The sequence below is a fragment of the Pseudophryne corroboree genome, chromosome 9, assembly GCF_028390025.1.
Source record: "Pseudophryne corroboree isolate aPseCor3 chromosome 9, aPseCor3.hap2, whole genome shotgun sequence".
Taxonomy (NCBI): Eukaryota; Metazoa; Chordata; class Amphibia; order Anura; family Myobatrachidae; genus Pseudophryne; species Pseudophryne corroboree.
Window position 1 is genome coordinate 289,105,945 of NC_086452.1, and position 24,574 is coordinate 289,130,518.

The following is a 24,574-nucleotide window of genomic DNA, read 5'->3' on the forward strand; positions in this document are numbered from 1 at the left end:
CTGCTTTGCACCCATGAAACAAATCATGTTGTTCATTAAAAAAACAAAAAACAACTATACATGAAAACTAAAATTAGCATGACTCGCTCCTTTATTATTTCTGCATCATATGACACATTGACAATCGCTGCATTCCATACTGCCCTTCAACACAAATGTCTCTAGGTCTCAGCATCCTCTGAGCTCCTCTTCGTCTGCCTTATGTTGTAGAGCATCTGTAGGGAAGCTGCTTGGATGCTCAGTGTTCAGATCACGTGAACAGAGCATCAGCATCCTTATTTAAACTAGACAGGAGGGGAAGGTAGTAGGGGAGGGAAAGGAACTCAAAGCAGGGAAAGAAAGAAAGAAGCAACCAGCATCAGCACTGACCACACAAGATTGATGTTTAAAGGTAAGGGCCTGTGTGTATCATTTAAGGGGTGCAAATACATTGAAACACATTTTTGTAGTACTATAATATATTACTCTCTACTGGTATTGATTCAATTATACAGATTAGAAATGAGCACATGAAAATGAGGATCATAAAAGACAAAGAGATCTGTACAAAAGAGCAAGACATAGGTTATGGAGAAGGGAGAAAAGAAAGCCGAGAGGATATCATGAAGGAGTAAGAGACTGAAAAAGAAAGGTTTGGGATATGTTTACTGTAGCATTGACAATACCATTCAGATGCAGGTCAATAAAAATATAAGAGTAAACAGAAAAAGTGGCAGCTGAAAAGGCATCGACGAAAAGATAGCACAGTGAGGGGAAAAGGGTGTTTGGAAGGAATGAAAGGAAATTTGGAATAGCAGGACAGATTGCTGATCATATAAATGAACTAGACAAAATGAAGGCAGAAATGTAACCACAGCAATGACAAGCTCATAGCATGGGATGCTAACAATGTGTCAGAGTCAGACAGGCCGAGATCAGCTTTGTACAGATGATCTCCAGGATGTAATGTGACAGTGTCATAGACAAAAATAGAAGGCGTGTACAGATCTGAGTCCTACAGCATTTATGTCTGAATGATCATAACACTATTGGTTAGTAACTTACAATGTGACATAGACAGTGTCGGACTGGGGCATGAAGGGCCCACTGGGAAGATGCAGTGATAGGGGCCCATGCTTAGAGGCTTGGCTAAATAGTAGTGCATGTTATGAGCCCCTTGATAAATATATAGTAATTACTACTAGTGCATGCATGATGATGTACCAGATTAATAATAACAATGCACTGTAGAAAGTACACCATAGTCCTGTGCAGTATAATGTAACATATGCATAATGTATAATTCAAGTACAAAATCTGATCCCCAGAGGAGGTGGTGGGCCCCTAGGCAGTGGGGCCCACCGGGTGTTTTCCCTGTGCCCCTGTGGGCCAGTCCGACCCTGAACATAGAGACATATACAAACAGTAAAGTGATGTCTCAAATAACAACTGACAGCAACAGTAAGGTAGAGATGTATTAACCTGGAGAAGGCATAAGGAAGTGATAAACCAGTGATATGTGCAATGTGTTAAAGGCACCAGCCAATCAGATCTTAACTATTAATTTACATATTGGAGCTGATTGGCTGGTGGCTTTATCACCTTGCACATATCACTGGTTTATCACTTCCTTATGTCTTCTCCAGGTTAATACATCTGCCCCATTGTCAGTAGTTAGGGGGCTCCTGAAAACATGTTTCTACAAAGGAGGCCTAATGGAAATAATTGTTACTTCCTACTGTTCCCCTATAATCACACATACATGGCCTTCGCAAAGTAGATCAAAATGTAGTAGGAATTATTAGTAATGGTAGTATCACAAAAAACAGAGACTAAAAAGTGCCCAAGTTCTTTTCTTATCAGTAAAATGTAATTGACATGTTTGAATAGAGAATGTATTATACAGTCTTAAGGGGGGTACTCACGGAGCGATATTCTAAGCAATCTGACTAGATTGTTTAGAATTTAAGCGTGATCGCTTCGTGTGTACCCCCTACAGCGATAGCGATGCGCAGCCCCGCGCATCACTATCGCTGGTGCTAGATTGGCCTGCCATGCAGGCCAATCTAGCAGGTCGCTCACTACACCCGCTGGGTGAAATGAGCGGCCCCCCCGTCTCCCCCCACACGCTCAGCACAGATCGCTCTGTGCTGAGCGGTGGGAGAGATGTGTGCTGAGCTGTTTGCTCAGCACACATCTCTCCCACATCAGCCCGTCTATATGGGCCTTTACATGTATGACTAGCCTTAATAACATATAATGGATTCTGTTATATATCCACAAAGACTGACATTGTACAATTTGCATAAATAACTGTACAGTGTGTAACCAGTATATGTTTTAATGGGGAAGCGATCAATTTACCTACAATCAAATCCCGACAAGGTAAAAATACCGACATTTAAAATCCCGACAAGGTCAAATACCGACATTTAAAATACCAACAAGGTCTGAATACTGACATTAAAAATGTTGACAGGTCAAAAAGTCAACATGATTTTTTCATGATTTTTTCATTAAAACCAACTTGTTCATACTTTACTTTCCCAGTGGACCTGGAGGGGGAATATAATAGTAGGCCGAGCGCAATGAGTACCCGTGTCCGAAGCATGGTGAGCACAGCGAGCCATGTGAGGGGACACAGTACACTTATACGGTAACCATGTCAATCTATGTCGACATACACACAAAAACAATGAAAAACTTGTGTCGACTTTTTGACCTGTCAACATTTTAAGGGTGGAATTCAAATGTTTGAAAAGTCTATTAGATAGGAAAAAACAGATACCGAACTGACTTTTCAAACAATTGAATACCACCCTAAATGTTGGTATTTTGACCTTGTCAGTATTTCAGATGTCGGTATGTTGACCTTGTTGGTATTTTGACCATGTCAGGATTTTGACCGTCGGTCAATTGTTGTCAGGGTTTTGACTGTCAGGATTTTGATTGTAGATATTTCATGCTAAACCCGTTATAATGACCTAGAAATGTAAATATTAAATAAGTGTACTTTTGAATACAAGTAAAGTCACAAGTAATAAGATTAGATGAAAAAAGGTGGATCCACAGTATTTCATAGGGGATTCATGTCCCATCTTTTGCCTGTCAACAAAATATTGACTTCTTGGTCTGATGTAAATTTGGAGGTTTTTTATGTATAATAGATTTCCGCACTGAGTATCTTACACATACGACTCTTTACTTCTATAATGAACAGGGCTAGGAAGTGATGGGCAAGCATAGGCCCAGTGCAGTAAGGGCATATTCATGTAATTGCAGTATACCTAGAGGCATATGCATACAGTATACACCTGTCAGGAGGCATATAGTATCTCTTACGAGTGCTGAGAGGCTCATGCGATGAGACACAATGATGACAATGGTGACTATCAACACCATGAGCTGATTGCAGATTGACCCCCGCTAGTTGATGGTACTTTATTTTGCAGATTGACCCCCGCTAGTTGATGGTACTTTATTTATTAGTGTGGCTGCTATTTTACAGCTTTTACATATTTTATATTTTACAGAAATATAAACAGATGTATTACAGTATATTTTATATGACCAACATGAAGTTCAAAGTAGAGTAATGCACATAGGCGTGCGCAGCACATTTTATTAGGGGGTGCACTTTTGGAGGGGTGTGTCTAGCACCGCCTTTTGGGCGTGTCTAGCACCATCTATTGACGGTCAACGCAATATAAAATATCCACCCTGGATATATGCAGATGCATTGTCAGATGTTGTGGTGTGCACCAAACAAAAAGCCCTGATGGCACTCACTGCAATTACACTGCTCCTCCTCAGCCTGGTCTGGATCCCCCTCTCTTTCCCCTGCAAGCTGCAGCAGCTTACTTACAAGTCAGTCTCTCACTGACACTGACAGACGCAGACTAGTACTGCTGCTGCTGGAAAAACGAGTGACGTGTCAATGCTGCTGCCGACCGCCTGCCAGTATTGAATTTGTCTTCTTAAAAGGAACGCTGGCTGCATGCTGCTCCTCACCAGTGACTGGCATTGGCATAGAATAGAAGGAGAGAGGTGGGCGTGTGTGACGGGTGGGCATGCGAGCAGCATGATGTCATCATGTCACATCACGCTGTTTTGGTACATTGAGGTGGAGCCGGGAGTTTGAAAGCCGGTGGCAGTGGCTCCCTTGCTAACCCAGGCGTCCAGTCAGTAATGCAGTCCTGACAGGGTGCAGTGCAGAGGGAACAGTAATCAGCCTGCTCGGCGATCACTGCATCAGGCATGTGAGATCGGGTTGCCAGACATTAGGGGGTGCCTGTGCGCACAAGGAACCCCCCCTGCGCACGCCTATGGTAATGCACCCTTCAAACATTATCTTGTCACATCTGACAAGAAATTTTCTAAATGATGGAGTATTACACGGTGGCAGAGAGTGGTAGAGGATACAAAACAAATAAAGTTTATTTAACCACTTGGTCAAAGCAAAAAAAAAATCACATACACCTATGGTCAATTTGGTTCTACTGATATCAGAATGAACATGAAACTTTATAAATAGTAGTTCTGCCTCTTTCATTGTCATGAAAAATTAGACCAAGGCAACTAGTTTAAGACCCCAGCCAGTTGGGGGTAGTAGAGTAAAAATAAAAAAACAAGTATTATATTTTATTAAATAGTCAATGTGTCTAGGCTTTTACTGATAAGAACAAGAATAAAATGCTTTTTATTTACATTTACCTTTTTTTTTTTTTTAATCCCAACATACACTGGGGAAAGATGTTGGAATGAGACCTAGTGCTTTCATCATGGGGTTGTTTTTTCGTGATAACAAATATTGTTGGTGGTCTACTTCCCCTTCACTAAAACAGGGTGTGAAAAAAATCATGATTTATTTTTTAAAAACAAAACATTTTTTTACAAAAATCTGAATTTTTTTCTTTAAATCAGATTTTTTATTTAAATTGGATTTTTTTCCATTGTTTTTTTATGTATTTAAATTTGATTTTTATATAAAAAAAAACAAATAAACAAATAAACCAAGTAAAAACAATAATATAAAGTTATTTTAAAATACTGTAACTTTAATATATTTAATTTAAATGAGTGTCACCATGAATCATGGCAAACTACACACAAATCACAAGCTGCAAAAAAAAAAAAAAAAAAAAAGAAACAGCAGTGATGTTAAAAGTTACAATACTTAGCAATTGCCTTCCCTGATTTGTAAATCTGAAGAAGACTAAACATAATTTTTTTTGAACGCCTAAGGAAGAAACACAAGTTTTGCAGCTTTGTCAGTACCCAAGCTGTTTCAGTTTTGACTTCACCAAACCATGGGCAAGATGTAATGCAGTGTGAGACAGACAGAGCTCCGAGATTCCAGCCGAAGAAGTGCATTTTTTTTAAAACTGCAATTATTTACAAGGCAAACCAACCTGGTTTTGCCTTGTAAATGTTTGCTGCTTTAAAAAACGTACGAGTTGGGCTGGAATCTCGGAGCTCCAGCTGTCTCGCACTGCATTAAATCTGGCCCTAAATGTGGAAAATATTATTTCTACTGAAGCTGATGATGTTGCAGCTGTTAGCATTTTCTCTACTGCTACCATGACATTTTTATTATCAGCTGCATTTTCCGCCAATCTATTGGTGCCACTGTTAACACAACATCATGGTCAAACAAAAGGTCATAAAACGGGGTTGCTTTTGCTTGGAACTTGACTACTGTTGGTAGAAGGTTATTTGAATGTGGATATTTTTCTTTGGCAATTAAGAGCTTCTAACTTTATTCTGCAGTTAAACAACTAAGCGAGTCCATCAAGTAAGCAAGAAAAATGTGCAGGTCCCAATGCTTGATATAGCAGTCCAAAAATGCCTTCATGCTTGGTTTGTCCAGATTGAATTCCTTCAAACTATCCTCTAATTCTTTCCACACATGTACAGCATTTGAAAAAAATAAATAAAGAAATAATGTGATTTAAAGCAATGATTTAAAATAAAAATAATCATGTGATTTAAATCATAGTTTAAATCAAGTCGATTTAAATCAGCACACCCTGCTCCAAAAGAATTTAGCCTTGTGCTGAACAGGTTTGGACTGTATCAATTTGTAGCAGGGGGACTCAGAGCCGGCCTTAGGCATAGGCAAACTAGGCAAATGCCTAGGGCATTTGGTATGCTTAGGGGCACCAGCAGCTTCAGCTGATTAAAATGATATGCGGCATGCCTATATTCTGTGTGTATTCCTGGAAATCACTGTAATGTAGCATGTCGTATGCAGATACAGCCGCAGTCGCACACAGAATATAGGCATGCTGCATATCATTTTAATCAGCAGAAGATGCTTGTGCATCCTAGCCACATAGTAATGCAAATAAGATGCATTTTCATACACAAAAGGCGCCCGACGTTAGCAGAGCTGCCAGGTAACTCATGCCAGGCATCTCTTGCAGAACTAGCGGTGGTGCTAGGGGGCACCAGCCAAAATCTTGCCTAGGGCATCATATTGGTTAGGGACGGCTCTGGGGGAACTCCATGTGTACATCAAAACACTTCTCTGCCCCCCCCCCCCCCCTCTTCCCTACCCCAACACTCCTGACAGGCATACCTGCTACAGAAATGCTTCTAGTTATAAAGCAATAACATAGAGATGCCTCTATTGAACTTGGTCAACAATTGAATGCCCTTTACTTTTCAAATTCTGCCTCAAGTAGGTGTTCTTGAGAAATCATGTATGCAGGTATACACATTTTTCATGTGCATGTGCGGTTCAAAAATGCACATCTTATGCTTAAGAAGAATTGGGCTAGTGTCCAATGTAAATTACCTCTGTTTATTTATAGCAAAATTTATATTGTAGCAAAATTATCTATAATTTATTCAGCAAAATTCTGCAAATGACGCTGACAATTTTTTCATAACCCATTAAGAATTTCAATACTAGAATGAGCACTTCAATTCACCACAACCTTCCCTCCAATGGTCTCTGAAATGAGTGGTGCTATTTAAAGGGTTTTGTTCAACACAAGAATTCTTTACCAAGGGATAGTAACAATGGACAATTCAGTAGTTTAGACAAGTCAAAATACTGTAGGTTTTCACCTAAAAAATAATTTCAACAGTTTTGAAACTTGGCACACTTACTTAGAGGTGTCTAGTGATGAATTACACAAAAGTCCTGATGAATCGGAGGTGAGCTCTAGCAGCAGTGACGTGAAACGTGTCACTTTTTCGTTTTTTCATTTTTATTTCGGAAACTGTTGGTCCTAGCAAATATGTAGTTATATACAACAAAAAAACCTTATCAGTCATAGTAGGTTTTCACCTAAAAATAATCGACAATACAGGTTTTTTTTTATTTCACAGCTTTGAAATGAAATACTTTAACAAAAAGTAAAATTTAAAAAAGGGAAAATAGTTAAAGTAGTAAAAAAAGTTTTTGCCAGTTCTTTCACTCAAATCTGGATTTTTGCTTGAGGAGGGTCCTGCTTCTTCCTGTGAAGTGCACTGTGCACTATGCACTATGGAGCTAATTCAGACATGATCGCTGCTGCGCGTTTTCGCACAGCGGGTGATCAGGTCTGAACTGAGCATGCACATGCACCGCAGTTCGCATGTGCATGCCAGAGATGAGATCGGCATCTCAGCCCAGCGATTGCCTCTGCCTGATTGACAGGCAGAGGCGTTCACTGAGAAGGGGCGGGCCTCCATTTTGGGGACACAGTCCGAGCAATGCAGGCATGTTCGGATCGTGCGGGGGGGCAGCCACTGTGGTTGCGTGATGTCACACCCAGAAGCTGCGAACCTGGATGTGACAAGCAGCTCCTTGCCAAAGCGCAGGAGCTGCGCAGGTAGGTAGCTTCTTGTCAAGTAAAAAAGCATCACCGCTGTCTAGTGTTACTGCCGTATATGTCCAGTGATACTGCCGTATATGTCCAGTGATACTGCCGTATAAATCCAGTGGTACTGCCATATAAATCCAGTGATACTGCTGTATATACTTCCAGTGATACTGCTGTATATGTCTAGTGGTACTGCCATATAAATCCAGCGGTACTGCCGTATAAATCCAATCCAGTGATACTGCTGTATATGTCCAGTGGTACTGCCATATAATTCCAGTGATACTGCTGTATATACTTCCAGTGATACTGCTGTATATGTCTAGTGGTACTGCCATATAAATCCAGCGGTACTGCCGTATAAATCCAATCCAGTTATACTGCTGTATATGTCCAGTGGTACTGCCATATAATTCCAGTGATACTGCTGTATATACTTCCAGTGATACTGCTGTATATGTCTAGTGGTACTGCCATATAAATCCAGCGGTACTGCCGTATAAATCCAATCCAGTTATACTGCTGTATATGTCCAGTGGTACTGCCATATAATTCCAGTGATACTGGCGTATATGTCCAGTGGTACTGTTGTATAAATCCAGTGGTACTGCCGTATAAATCCAGTCCAGTGGTACTGCCATATAATTCCAGTGATACTGACGTATATTTCCAGTGGTACTGCCGTATAAATCCAGTGGTACTGCAGTATAAATCCAGTCCAGTGATACTGCCATATAATTTCAATTATACTGCCGTATATGTCCAGTGGTACTGCTATATAAATCCAGTGGTACTGCTGTATAAATACAGTCCAGTGATACTTCCGTATAAGTTCTGTGGTGCTGTCCTGTGCTGTATATTATTTACTCAAAATAAAGGGGTTATTAATATTTAATCCAAATAATTTTCATAGGGTTTTCCCTGTGTGGTGTAGAGGTATGCTCTCCTGTGCCACATATTGTTATATAGCTCTAGAAAAAATCTAGAGAACAAAAATTTGGAGAATAAAATAGGGAAAGATCAAAAACCACTTCCTCCTAGTGCTGAAGCTGCTGCCACTAGTCATGACATAGACGATGAAATGCCATCAACGTCGTCTGTCCAATGTCATAGTAGAGGGCATGTAAAATCCAAAAACCCAAAGTTCACTAACATGACCCAAAAAAGTAAATTTAAATGGTCTGAGGAGAAACATAAACTTGACAATATTCCATTTATGACACAGAGTGGCAAGGAACGGCTAAGGTCCTGGCCTATGTTCATGACTAGTGGTTCAGCTTCACATGATGATGGAAGCCCTTCCACTTGAAAAATGAAAAGAGTTAAGGTGGCAAATGCACAGCAAAGAACTGTGCATTCTAAGATGGTATCACAAATCCCCAAGGAGAGTCCAAGTGTGTCGGCGGTTGCGATGCCTGACCTTCCCAACACTGGACAGGAAGAGGTGTCTCCTTCCACCATTTGCACGCCCTCTGCAAGTGCTGGAAGGAGCACCCACAGTCCAGTTTCTGATATTCAAATTGAAGATGTCACTGTTGAAGTACACCAGGATGAGGATATGGGTGTTTGCTGGCGCTGAGGAGGAAGTTGATGAGGAGGATTCTGATGGTGATGTGGTTTGTTTAAATCAGGCACCCGGGGGAGACAGTTGTCCGTGGGATGAGAAAACCCATAGTCATGCCTGGGCAAAATGCCAAAAAAGGCACCTCTTCAGTGTGGAATTATTTCTCCATAAATCCGGACAACAGGTGTCAAGCCGTGTGTTGCCTCTGTCAATCCATAATAAGTAGGGGTAAGGACGTTAACCACCTAGGAACATCCTCCCTTATATGTCACCTCCAGCGCATTCATCAGAAGTCATTGTCAAGTTCAGAAACTTTGGGTAAGAGCGTAAGCAGTCCACCGACATCTAAATTCCTTCTTCCTCTTGTACCAAAGCTCCTGCAAGCCACACCACAAACTCCCTCAATGTCAATTTCCTCCTCAGTCAGGAACATCAGTAGTCCTGCAGGCCATGTCACTGGCATGACTGACGAGTCCTCTCCTAACCGGTATTCCTCCGGAGGATCCTTGAGCTTAAGTCAGGTCATTCCCCTCATCAGGCTTTTGCAGAAGCAGCTGGAGAAATTGAAGGAGGAGCTAAGACAGAGTGATTCCGCTAAGTATGTGGGACTTGTGGATGGAGCCCTTCATTCGCTTTGCCAGGATTCAAGGGTGGTCAATCTGTTGAAATCAGAGCACTACATTTTGGCCACCGTGCTCGATCCTAGGTTTAAAGCTTACGTTGTATCTCTTTTTCTGGCAGACTCAAGTCTGTAGAGGTTCAAAGACCTGCTGTTGAGACAGCTGTGAACTCAAGCGGAACATGACCCATCAACAGCTCCTCCTTCGTTTTCTCCCGTAACTGGGGGATGCAAGGAAAAGGATAACATTTCCAAGCCAGCCCACTGGCGGTGATGCAGGGCAATCAGGAGCAAGTGCTGACATCTCGTCCGGACTGAAGGACCTGCCAACGATTATTGACATGTCTACTGTCACTGCATATGATGCTGTCACCATTGAAAGAATGGTGGAGGATTATATGGGTGACAGCATCCAAGTAGGCATTTCAGACAGTCCGTATGTGTATTTGCAGGGAAAAAAGGCAATTTGGAGGCCCCTGCACAAACTGGCTTTATTTTACCTAAGTTGCCCCCCCCCCCCTCCAGTGTCAGTGTGCACTCCGAAAGAGTGTTTAGTGCAGCCGGTCACCTTGTCAGCGATCGGCATAGGAGGTTACTTCCAGAAAATGTGGAGAAGATGATGTGAAGATGATGTTCATCAAAATGAATTATAAATTCCTCCAGGAAGACCTTTACCAACAATTGCCTCCAGAAAGTACACAAGGACCTGTGATGGTGGGTTCCAGTGGGGATGAATTAATAATCTGTGAGGAGGAGGCTGTACATGATGAAAGGGGTGAGGAATTGGAGGATGAGGATGAGGATGAAATCTTGCCTCTGTAGAGCCAGTTTGTGCAAGGAGAGATGAATTGCTTCTTTTTTGGTGGGGAGGATTAATTGCTTCTTTTTTTGTGGGCGCCCAAACTAACCAATCATTTCAGCCACAGTCATGTGGCAGACCCTGTTGCTGAAATGATTGGTTTGTTAAAGTGTGCATGTCCTGTTTATACAAAATAAGGGTGGGTGGGAGGGCCCAAGGACAATTCCATCTTGCACCTCTTATATTTTTCTTTGCATCATGTGCTATTTGGGGCCTAGTTTTTAAAAGTGCCATCTTGTCTGACACTGCAGTGCTACACCTAGATGGGACAGGTGTTTGTGCTGCACACTTGTGTCGCCTAGCTTAGTCACCCAGCGACCTCAGTGCTCCTTTTTTCTTTCTTTGCATTATGTGCTCTTTGGGGCCTAGTTTTAAAAAGTGCCATCCTGTCTGCCATTGCAGTGCATCTCCCAGATGGGCCAGGTGTTTGTGCCGCACTCTTGTGTCGCTTAGCTTAGTCACCCATCGACCTCGGTGCATGTCTTTTTTTCTTTGAATTATGTGCTCTTTGAGGCCTAGTTTTTAAAAGTGCCATCCTGTCTGCCCCTGCAGTTCCACTCCTAGATGGGCCAGATGTTTGTGCCGCCCACTTGTGTCGCTTAGCTTAGTCACCCAGTGACCTCGGCGCACGTCTTTTTTCCTTTGCCTTATGTGCTCTTTGAGGCCTAGTTTTTAAAAGTGCTATCCTGTCTGACACTGCAGTGCCACTCCTAGATGGGCCAGGTGTTTGTGCCGCACACTTGAGTTGCTTAGCTTAGTCATCCAGCGACCTCGGTGCAACCTTTTGGCCTAAAAACAATATTGTGAGATGTGAGGTGATCAGAATAGACTGGAAATGAGTGGATATGAATGTTATTGAGGTTAATAATACCATTGGATCAAAATTACCCCCAAATTCTGTGATTTTAGCTGTTTTTATGTTTTTTTTTTAAATCATCCAGATCCAAAACCAAAACCCAAAAGGGTGGTTTTGGCAAAACCAATCCAGATCCAAAACACGAGTGAGGATCCAGATCCAAAACCAAAACACGAAAAGTGCCCGCCGCACATCTCTAGTACTAAGAGAGCTGAACAAAGCCGAAGATACAAGCTCAAGAAGTCCGTGGACATACATTTTAATGAGAGAACAGTTATCACCATCAAACAGGTGGACTTTCTTTCCAACGTAAAAAATAAGTCAAGGCTTATTTCCTTTCTTTCAGTGGCACTTAGTAACCAGGGAATAGAAGTTAGAGAAGCATCTGATGACACTGATACATTAATTATGAATTATTATTAAAACTGCGGTAGAAAAATCAGAGGAAAATGCCAACGTAGCAGTAATCGGTGAAGATGTTGATCTCATGGTTCTACTTCTGGCTTTAACCCCACCCGAACGACAAATACTGTTAATCAAGCCGAGCCATGGCAAAGTTGAAAGAAAAGTTTATTCAAGCAACAATTTGCAAAGCAAGGTGCTGACAAATAGCATTCTCTTCTTGCATGGATTTAGTGGAGGTGACACCACTTCAGCATCATACCGGAAAGGTAAAATCAAGTCTGTCAATTTGTTCAGGAAGCATGCTGCAGAGTTGCAAGGTATTGCTGATGTTTTCAACAGTCCAACCTCTTCTCATGATGCTGCAGCAGAAGCAGGGAACAGAATATGTCTAACATTGTATGGAGCACCTGCTTATAAACAGATATCCCTCAACTTGTATCGGTATCACTTGTTCACGCAAGCAGTGTCTAATGTAAAACCGGACATTGCTGCACTACCACCAATGGAAGAGCAGCAAAACAGAATTCCTATCGAGTATACCACCAAGTACAATTTTGAATGGGAAACCAATTATCACCTGAAAGCTGGGGGTAGAAGCATGAAAATAATTGGCTCATTCCCGTCACAACCGAAGACCTGTTCACGCCTGACGAAATCCTTAATGTAATTTTTTGTAAATGCAAGACTGGATGTGGACCCAGGTGTGGGTGTAGAAAAGCTGCACTACAGTGTACGAACATCTGTCATTCTTGCAGCGGCGAAGCTTAAATGCCACACATATAATAATTGATAAGGAAAGAAGACCAAGAAGATTTGGATTTACTGCTTCAAGATGAAGCCTAGCCAGTGACACTATCTCGTTACGTCCATCACTTCACCGGAAGAAGCAGGACCTTCCTCAAGCAAAGAATCCAGATTCAAGTGGAATACCTACCAAAAACTTTTACTACTTTAAAAAAAAAAAAAAATCTTTTTCTTTAAGTATTTAATTTCTAAGCTGTGAAATAAAAAAATTGTTTTTAGGTGAAAACCAATTATGACTGATAAGCTTTATTGTTGTATATGACTACATATTTGCTAGGACCAACAGTTTCCGAGATAAAAATAAAAAATCAAAAAAAGTGACACGTTTCACTTCACTGCCGCTAGAGCATTGATCAAGACTTTTGTGTAATTCATCAATAGACACCTCTAAGTAAGTGTGCCAAGTTTCGAAACTGTTGAAATTATTTTTAGATGAGGGCCTTTTTTGCCCTTCGTAGAATGGGCTAGTTGTACAGTATTTAAGTTGAGTTGGAATCCAGAGACTTTAACTATTTTTTACTTTAATTTACAAATAAATGTCACTAAGAAGTGGGTGGTACGTTAGTGCAATAAGATATCCTGAAATTCAAGAGTAGGCAAATATACAACATGCTGCGGAATAAAAAGCATAGGAAAGGTATTTCATCATGACATTGTCATGGTTGCTGGTTCAACTACAGCTTCTAATACTATTGATGAACTTATTAAAATTTTGAATGGAAATAAGGAACTTAAAATTCCCAGACTTATGTAAAAATCTTTATTTATAGGGTTAACAGATAAATCAGAAACAGCCATGTCAGAACTTGTTCCAGAACCACGACCCAAGCCAACAGTGCCTATGAAGCCAGTGGGGATGAACCCCAATCTCCTGGGATATATTGGTATAGACACCATTATTGAGCAGATGCGAAAGAAAACAATGAAAACTGGTTTTGACTTTAATATCATGGTTGTAGGTAAGATTTATTTTACACTGAAAGTTTGAAGAAACAAAATTAATTTGAAATGTTTAACGGTCCACTATGTTCTAATTTTTTATATATATATTCCAATTATGTGAGATATAATAAGTGATCAAAACTATCAATTCTGGGTCAGTTACTATGTACTGTAGGTTGGTATATGTCTGTACTGTTTCATACAGCTTTTCTGAAACATGCCTCCTGGATGTTTCACATATTATCATTTTCTTTGTTGATTGATGCAAATAAAGGCTGAATGGATATGTAAAGGAGTAACCACAAATACCCTTACTACAGTTAAGGTCCATATAGACGGGCCGATGCGGGAGAGATGTGTGCTGAGCGAACCGCTCAGCACACATCTCTCCCGCCACTCAGCACAGCACGATCTGTGCTGAGCATGCGGGGGGAGACGGGGGTGAAGTGAGCGACCCGCTAGATTGGCCTGCACGGCAGGCCAATATAGCACCAGCGATAGCGATGCGCGGGGCTGCGCATCACTATCGCTGTTAGGGCTACACACGGAGCGATCTTGCTTAAAATCTAAGCAATCTAGTCAGATTGCTTAGATTATCGCTCCGTGTGTACCCCGCTATAGTAACATCTACATTACATACCAAATGATCTAAACTCTGCAACCCAGCCATCAGTGATGTCAGAACGAGAGAGTTCCAGCATAAAAACAGCAACTGAAAAGTCAATAGATAATGTTATGAAACCACATGCAGCTGTTATTTATAACTCAGAATGACCTGTGTTAACCCTTAAAATTAGAGGTCCTTTTATACTTCCATTTCAAAATAATGAAATTCTTTGTGTGTTTAGCTATCAAACTGACAATAAACAAATCACAAGGTCAAACTATCAAAATCACCAGTGTGGACCTGTGTGAGAACTGCTTCACCAATTGCCAACTATTTGTGGCAATCTGCAGGGTTGGTTCAACAATTTATATATTCTTGCTTCAAACCTATAATATGTTTATAAACAAGCCATCTTTTGAATTTGTTTATGATCGTCTGCAACAAAAAGTTCCAAATAAGTGATTTCATCAGAATTTATAAGTGCAGGAACTATCAGTTGTTTCAAAGGTAAGAACTCTTCTCATTACATATTGTGACAATATAGTACTTCATATTTGATGTTGGTAAGTGCATATTTTGTGTGATTTTTCTTTAATATCTATTTTGTTTTACTTTATTCTTCCTATAAATTCTTCATAGTTAAGTGTTTGACAGTAAAAACTTTTTGTTTTCAAAATGTCCTTGTACATTTCACACATTTCTTAAAAATTGCTAAATAACATCAGAAATTAATTGGTTATTTAACAATAGCATTTCTTTCATAATTGACAAACAACATAAGAAATGCAAAAATTAGGGATAAATAGTGCTAAGGTAACTAAATCTGCAAGACCATAGGTATGCAGCATGAAAAACAAAGGAAACGCTCAACAAGAAGTCCAAAAAAGGACATGTGGCTGTGGGACTATGTTCTGGCGGTTATGGGGTATATGCAATTAGCGGCGAATCGCGGCAAATTATCGCCGTTTTTTAATTCGACACAATTCGACAGGTGAATTCCGGCAGCTGGCTTCCGGAATTCACCATATTCAATGAAAAACGGATTCGACAGTCCCGCGGGCGAACAACGGCTGATTTGCCGGATTTTGCCGCGATTTAAAAAAACTGGGAAAAACGGGAAAAAAATGAAAAAAAATGGCGTGGGGTCCCCCCTCCAAAGCATAACCAGCCTCGAGCTCTTCGAGCTGGTCCTGGTTCTAAAAATGCGGGGACAAAATTGACATGGGATCCCCCGTATTTTTAAAACCAGCACCGGGCTCTGCGCCTGATGCTGGTGCAAAAAATATGGGGGACAAAAAGAGTAGGGGTCCCCCGTATTTTATACACCAGCATCGGGCTCCACTAGCTGGACAGATAATGCCACAGCCGGGGGTCACTTTTATACAGTGCCTTGCGGCCGTGGCATTAAAAATCCAACTAGTCACCCCTGGCCGGGGTACCCTGGGGGAGTGGGGACCCCTTCAATCAAGGGGTCCCTCCCCCAGCCACCCAAGGGCCAGGGGTGAAGCCCGAGGCTGTCCCCTCCATCCAAGGGCTGCGGATGGGAGGCTGATAGCCTTGAGGAAAATGACAGAATATTGTTTTTTTCCAGTAGTACTACAAGTCCCAGCAAGCCTCCCCCGCAAGCTGGTACTTGGAGAACCACAAGTACCAGCATGCGGGAGAAAAACGGACCCGCTGGTACCTGTAGTACTACTGGAAAAAAAATACCCAAATAAAAACAGGAGGAGTTATTTGTAAGCGCATATGGACAACTCCGGTGATGTTAATAGCCGCTATATGGATAGCAAGGCTTGGAGCGCAGGTGCTGCGCGCAAGCGCATGGGGGGATTGCCGGGGATAAAAGGGAGCAGTGCGGCAGTTCTGAAAGTATCTCACTGAGGAAGCCGCCAACGTTTGGAGGCGGAGAAACGCGTCTCTTCTGATCCTAATTTACCTAATCAGCACACCACGGACTTGCTCTAACACGCTGGGAAAACGCTGAACGATCTCCGGATAAGGCTCCATTAAAAGGCATTTAGCACCAGAGCCGGGAGTATTATGCAAAGGAACCCAGGAGGGAGTGTAGTAATGATGTGCTGCCAACATGGCCATGTTTAAAATACTTGCTGTGACACCTTACTAACTTTGCTGTTGTGAGAGAAGTAATCAATGCATGCATGATTAATCAGCTGATTTGTCTAATTAATTGACTGTTACTGTGCACTAAACCAGTGATGTTCTGAAAGGGGACCTAAAATCATTCTATTCCGCATGTCAAGTTTATACTTGGAAGCAAAGATCGCTGTGTTTTAAAATATCACTAGATGCTATTCTGAACAAGAGACTTCACAAGAACGGCTCTGCTACATTGCATAAACAAAGTATCTGTCTCCAGCTTGATTTAATTGAGTAACTAAACATCAGAGTGGAATTGGGAGACATTGTTGCATTGAAGTGTAACCAGTGTGAGCTGACTGTATCTAGTGGTCTGTTTAGTGTCAGTTGTAAGAAATTAACCCATAGAGCGGAGTTTTGAATGGTATTAATGTGTAAGGAATGTCTTATGTCTATATAGCCATGTTTTAATTGCAATTATTTTAGAAGAATTGTATGAAATTACTTGTAGAGGTAAAGGAAGGATTTTTACATAATTTTATTAAAGTAAGAAATAAAAAATAATTTTAATAAGAAATCTGCTAGCGCTGTCTACATATTTTGTTTTTGTAGAGTATCGCAAAGAAGGGGCAGAGAAGTCCCCTTTAGTAGTGAGCTGCATGTAGATTTCTTAAGTTTTAAATTATTTGTATAGAACATATTCCCTAAATCAATTAATTGAATTAGTGCCAGGGGACCACTTTGTAGTGGTGTGCGTTTGTTTGTTTGTTTGTTTGTTTTTTCCCTATATAATAGCCCTGTGACTCTGTGCCTGGAGCTCTAACGCTGGGCGTGGCTAGGAGCTCTCATTGGGTTAGTGGCAGGTCTATCACATCCAGTCCACAGCTGATTGGGTGAGAAACTCCCTCCCACACAGGTTACATCCAATGGGAGGCTCTGCCCTTTGCCTACTGTGTTTTCACAGTGCAGGATTAGCAATGGGACAGATGGAGCTGCAGCTCCAGCCCCACACCCCAAAATAGGCCCACTGCATCTGCAGCAACATCCCCTCCGACAATTTACACATAAACATTGATACACATTCGAAAAGGGGGCGTGGTCACGGGTACAGCGGTGTGGCCACGCCCCTTTTCATATACTTTCAATGGAATCTTGGAGAGCCAGAAATCAGTACAGACCATAAAAAAAGGGACTGTACCTGCCAAAAAGGTGCAGCTGGAGGGTATGCCACTGCATCTGCAGCAAGTCTCTGCGCTGTAGATAGGGGGGAAAATCATTTTACTGCAGCGTCCTATGGCGGTCATTCTGACCTGATCGCTCGCTGCAGTTCATCGCAGTGCAGCGATCAGGTCATAATTGCACATGTGCCAGCGCCGCAGATAGGGGGGGAAACAAAACACTTTTACTGCAGCGTCTTATGTCCTGCTGCCAGTCCGCCTGCCCTCTCCGCCATCAACAATCCCCACTCCCTAGCCGCGGCGCAGGTGGAACAAAAGCTGCTGCGTCCGCCGGCATAGATGTATATGAAAGCGGCGCAGCAGAAGGCTTTCATAGCCCTCCCTGCGCCGCATACTCTCTGAGCCCTGGAGCCTCCTCTGCGCGTGATGTCACAGAAGTGCCTCCCCGCCACAGCCGCACCCAGATCCCCAGAGGACCTGACTCCGCAACACAGCACATGAGCTGCCGGCCTGGAAGCCCCGAGATGGCTCATGTAACGGATAGAGTGGGTGATATCGCGGAGGGTACTGTCTGGACGCTGAATCAATGTAAAAGGTGACAGTGCTGTGCAGTGCAGTGGGTGTGCAGTCACGGCCGGTGCTACGGTGTTCGGTGCCCCCCTACAAACTATAAATTTGCACCCTTGCATACTTTACAAATGAACAGCACACATAATACCCCCTGTAGTAGAGACACTTACACATGTAATGCCCCCTGTACCAGAGACGCTTACACATGTAATGCCCCCTGAACCAGTGACGCTTACACATGTCATGCCCCCCTGTACCAGTGACGCTTACACAAGTAACACCCCCTGTAGCAGTGACGCTTACACATGTAACGCCTCCTGTACCGGTGACGCTTACACACGTAACGTTCCCTGCACCAGTGACGCTTACACACGTAACACCCCCTGTACCAGTGCTGCTTACACACTTAACGCCCCCCTGTACCATTGACACTTAGACACGTAACGCCCCCCCTGTACCAGTGCCGCATAGACACGTAACGCCCCCTGTAGCAGTGATGCTTACACACGTAATGCCCCCCTGTAGCAGTGCTGCTTACACACGTAACGCCCCTGTAGCAGTGCCGCTTACACACGTAATGCCCCCTGTAGCAGTACCGCTTACACACGTAATGCCCCCTGTAGCAGTGCCGCTTACACACGTAGCGCCACCTGTAGCAGTGACGCTTACACACGTAACGCCCCCTGTACCAGTGCCGCTTAAACACTTAACGCCCCCTTTACCAGTGCCACTTACACACGTAATGCCCCCTGTAGCAGTACCGCTTACACACGTAATGCCCACTGTAGCAGTGTCGCTTACACACTTAACTCCCCCTGAACCAGTGATGCTTACACACTTAACGCCCCCTGTAGCAGTGACACTTACACACGTAACGACCCTGTAGCAGTGACGCTTACACACGTGGCGCTTACACACGTAATGCCCCCTGTAGCAGTAATGCTTACACACGTAACACCCCCTTGTACCAGTGACGCTAACACATATAATGCCCCCTGTAGCAGTGCCGCTTAGACACGTGTTGCCCCCCTGTACCAGTGACACTTACACACGTAACACCCCCTGTACCAGTGACGCTTACACGCGTAACGCCCCCTGTAGCAGTGACGCTTACACACGTAACGCCCCCTGTAGCAGTGACGCTTACACACGTAACGCCCCCTGTAGCAGTGTCGCTTATACACTTAACGCCCCCTGTAGCAGTGACGCTTACACACTTAACACCCTCTGTAGCAGTGATGCTTACACACGTAATGTCCCCTGTAGCAGTGTCGCTTACACACTTAACTCCCCATGTAGCAGTGAAGCTTACACATGTAACGCCCCCTGTAGCAGTGCCGCTTACACACATAACGCCCCCTGTAGCAGTGCCGCTTACACACGTGCCGCTTACACACGTAACGTCCCCCCTGTAGCAGTGACGCTTACACATGTAACGCCCCCCTGTACTAGTGTCGCTTACACAAGTAACGCCCCCTGTAGCAGTGCCGCTTACATGCGTAACGCCTCCTGTAGCAGTGCCGCTTACACACGTAACGCTCCATGTATCAGTGCCGCTTACACACATAATGCCCCCTGTACCAGTGAATCTTACACACGTAATGCCCCCTGTACCAGTGACGCTTACACATGTTATGCCCCCTGAACCAGTGACGCTTACACATGTCATGCCCCCCTGTACCAGTGACGCATACACAAGTAACACCCCCTGTAGCAGTGACGCTTACACATGTAACGCCTCCTGTACCGGTGACGCTTACACACATAACGTTCCCTGCACCAGTGATGCTTACACACGTAACACCCCCTGTACCAGTGCCGCTTACACACTTAACGCCCCCCTGTACCATTGACACTTAGACACGTAACGCCCCCCCTGTACCAGTGTCGCATAGACACGTAACGCCCCCTGTAGCAGTGATGCTTACACACGTAATGCCCCCCTGTAGCAGTGCTGCTTACACACGTAACGCCCCCTGTAGCAGTGCCGCTTACACACGTAATGCCTCCTGTAGCAGTACCGCTTACACACGTAATGCCCCCTGTAGCAGTGCCGCTTACACACAAAACGCCCCCTGTACCAGTGACGCTTACACACATAATGCAGCAGTCACACATACACACACATACAGACACAACAGACATATATATATATATATATATATATACACACACAAACACAAACACACACACATACATACTGTACATACATTACACACATAAACAGTCACACATATATACAGTATACACAGACACTGTGTATATATATACACACACACACACATACACACACACACTCACTCTCTTTCCAGACACTTATCTTTTGAAGTCTGGCTGGCCGAAGCTGTAGCAGCTCATCCTCCTGTTGCAGCATGGTCCCGTCTAGCTTCAACCCCCTTTGCCTCCCGCCCGGGCAATGAATGTCACACAGGGGAGGGGAGGGGGAGAGGAGGCTTTGTGCTGCCGGCGCCGAGGGGGAGAGGAGGTTTTGTGCTTGTCGGTGCCGCTGCATGTGTGACAGCAGCCGGCGGCAGTAGCAGCAGCAGGGATAGCAGCAGCAGCTCAGCACAGGGATGCAGAGCAGGGAGAACGTCTCTCCTTCCTGGTGCCTCCCTGCACTGCATCCCTTTGCTGAGCAGCTAGCGCCGGACCTGTGTGCAGTGTCACTGACACTGCACAGCACTCTCACCTTTTACATTGATTCAGCCAGTCACTAAGTTCTGCCAGCCAGTCACTATAGTTAGCACCAGTGTCCCAACGCGCCACATTACAGGGAAGTAGACGCACTAAATTGACTACAGCTCCCAGCAGCCCTTAGCACCAAAGCATTCCGGCCCTTAGGGCTGCTGGGAGCTGTAGTTTATTGCGTACATCTTCTTCCCTGTAATGCGGTGTGTTGGGACACCGGCACTAACAATAGTGACTGGCTGCTGTGCGAGTCTCTGGGAGAGCCACTGCCAAAGGGAGGACAGCAGCTTAGCTGTTGACAGGAGGAGAAGCAGGATAAGCATTACTCACAGTACCTCCGGGCCCCATCCGCGGCACCCCCACACACCCCCTCCAGCACCCACGGTACCTCCGGACCCCCTCCCTCAAACGCAGCGACCCCGTACCCGTACCTCCCGCCGCACCATGCATCCGCCCCTCCCCCACCCGCAGTGGCTCCGGACCACCACCTGCAACACCCATGCACCCTCCCCCACCTGCGGCACCACCGCACCAGCCCCTCCCCCACAAGCATCACCACTGCAACCGCCCCTCCTGCGGTACCCCAGAATCTCATCCGCCTATTCCCCGCACCCCCTACTCCCCCACCCAAAGCACCTACTAGGTGATTCACCAGGCCCTGCGTGTGCAGTTCACGCCGTTGCAAGGGGCTTCCACCCCTTAACCATTGCACGCCCTTTGTCCGTGCAATATTTAAGCACTCACACAATTATGATTGGATGTAATACTCCATATAATAAAAATATTGCACGCCACAAGGGTTAAGGTGGCGTAGCCCCTCACGACGGTGTGAAGAGCGCCTGCAGGGCGCGATGAATCACCTAGTGTATGTATATATATATATATATATATATATACACTGCTCAAAAAAATAAAGGGAACACTTAAACAACACAATGTAACTCCAAGTCAACCACACTTCTGTGAAATCAAACTGTCCACTTAGGAAGCAACACTGATTGACAATCAATTTCACATGCTGTTGTGCAAATGGAATAGACAACAGGTGGAAATTATAGGCAATTAGCAAGACACCCCCAATAAAGGAGTTGTTCTGCAGGTGGTGACCACAGACCACTTCTTAGCTCCTATGCTTTCTGGCTGATGTTTTGGTCACTTTTGAAAGCTGGCGGTGCTTTCACTCTAGTGGTAGCATGAGATGGAGTCTACAACCCACACCAGTGGCTCAGGTAGTGCAGCTCATCCAGGATGGCACATCAATGCGAGTTTTGGCAAGAAGGTTTGCTGTGTCTGTCAGCGTAGTGTCCAGAGTATGGAGGCGCTACCAGGAGACAGGCCAGTACATCAAGAGACGTAGAGGAGGCCGTAGGAGGGCAACAACCCAGCAGCCATTGTGCAAGGAGGAGCACTGCCAGAGCCCTGCAAAATGACCTCCAGCAAGCCACAAATGTGCATGTGTCTACTCAAACGATCAGAAATAGACTCCATGGCCAATATTTACTAAGAATTCGAGTTTGTCCGATTTGTGTGTTTTTTTCTAAGTCCCAATCCGGGAATTCACTAAGCAACAATCTCGGCAGTGTTTGGACTATTCGTAATGGTTTGATTTGCAAAGTTCCGAAATACGAATGAATAGACCATCGGTCAAACACGGCTGTTATTTCATACAATACGGGCATTCACTATTCATTCGTATTTGGGTGTTAGTTTCTGAGTGCTCAAGTGCGGGTCTGTTTTTTTTAGATTCGTTAAAAAAAGCAGCAAAAAAATAGACCTGCTTTTTCCAGGCAGCACACGGCACAGATACAATGTAGCACCTATGCGCTCCATTGTAGCCAATGGTGGGAACTTTGCAGTCAGCGGTTGATCGAAAGTAACCTCACCGCTGACCGCAAAGTTCCCACCATTGGCTACAATGGAGCGCATAGGCGCTACATTGTATCTGTGCCGTGTGCTGCCTGACAGACACTACAGGAGCACACAGCCAATCAGGAGAGTGCCACGACGTGGCGCTCCCTGATTGGCTGAAGGGACCCTCTTTGACAGGAGTCAGGGGGGGTCCTGGCAGTCAGGGAAAGGGGTCCCATGTGTAAACATGGGACCCCTTTCAGTGCGTGGTCGGGTTTCCGTTTTATTTTTTTGCCAAGTACGTGGATTATTCAAAGGTCGGATTCTACACTGGATTATGTGAGTATAATTTTTTTCACAGGTACCCCTAGGATTCTACATGGAGAAGAGGACTGAGCCTCGTGGGAACATAGGTAAGTATGTGTGTATGTTGGTGTGCATGTATGTAATAAAGTTGTACTGTCACGGTGTGTGTGTCCTGTTTTTATTGGGGTATTTTTTTAGTAGTAGTACTACAGGTACCAGCGGGCCCGGTTTTCCACCGCATGCTGGTACTTGTGGTTCTCCAAGTACCAGCTTGTGGGGGAGGCTTGCTGGGACTTGTAGTACTGCTACTAAAAACAATATTCACAATTTCTCACAAGGCTATCAGCCCCCCATCCGCCGCCCTTGGATGGGGGGGACAGCCTCGGGCTTCACCCCTGGCCCTTGAGTGGCTGGAGGGGGACACCCCTTGATTGTAGGGGTCCCCACTCCTCCAGGGTACCCCGACCATGGGTGACTAGTTGGGGTTTTAATGGCACGGCCGCAGGGACCGATATCAAAGTGTCCCCCGGCTGTGGCATTATCTCCCCAGCTAGTGGAGCCCGGTGCTATTTTCAGAAATACGGGGGACCCCTACGCTTTTTGTCCCCCATATTTTTGGAACCAGGACCAGGCGCAGAGCCCGGTGCTGGTTGATTAAATATGGGGGAACCCCTGTAATTTCCCCCCCCATATTTTATCAACCAGGACCGGCTCAAAGAGCCCGAGGCTGGTTGTGCTTAGGAGGGAGGACCCCACGCAATTTTTTTCTGATATTTTAAGACTTTCATCAACTTTTTAAGGTACACAATGAAGCCCTGCACGGATCTCACAGATCCGGCCGGGATTACTTGTGTTTTTTCAGGCAGTGTTTTACTCATCACTCCCGTAAAACACTGCCTGATATTACGAATCACATCGACATCGGAAAAAACGATTGTGCAAAACTCTGCAGCTTAGTGAATGATCGTATCAGGATTCAAAACGTTGCAGTAAAATGCACCCGATACCATTCGAGTTCAAACACCCTTCAAAACGGCTAAAACACGAATATTGGTAAATAAACCCCCATGAGGGTGGTATGAGGGCCCGACGTCCACAGGTGGGGGTTGTGCTTACAGCCCAACACCGTGCAGTACGTTTGCAAATTCGCCACTGGTGCCCTGTGCTCTTCACAGATGAAAGCAAGTTCTCACTGAGCACATGTGACAGACGTGACAGAGTCTGGAGACGCCAAGGAGAACGTTCTGCTGCCTGCAACATCCTCCAGCATGAACGGTTTGGCAGTGGGTCAGTAAGGGTGGCATTTCTTTGGGGGGCCGCACAGCCCTCCATGTGCTCGCCAGAGGTAGCCTGACTGCCATTAGGTACCGAGATGAGATCCTCAGACCCCTTGTGAGACCATATGTTAGTGCGGTTGGCCCTGGGTTCCTCCTAATGC

The 24,574-nt window shown here is 44.4% G+C and overlaps 1 protein-coding gene across 7 annotated transcripts in view; it reads left to right on the forward strand.

Moving 5' to 3' along the window:
- Window positions 1–284: 284 nt before the first annotated feature.
- Window positions 285–24,574, forward strand: part of SEPTIN3 (septin 3) — a 490,493-nt gene continuing 466,203 nt past the window's right edge. For 6 of the 7 annotated variants that reach the window (XM_063940342.1, XM_063940340.1, XM_063940341.1 and 3 more), the window contains exons 1-2: window positions 285–391; window positions 13,671–13,859. In XM_063940342.1, coding sequence (XP_063796412.1) covers window positions 382–391; window positions 13,671–13,859 — 199 coding nt within the window. In that variant the 5' untranslated portion in view covers window positions 285–381. The remainder of the gene's footprint in view (window positions 392–13,670; window positions 13,860–24,574) is intronic. The other variant, XM_063940346.1, reaches the window with a different exon arrangement.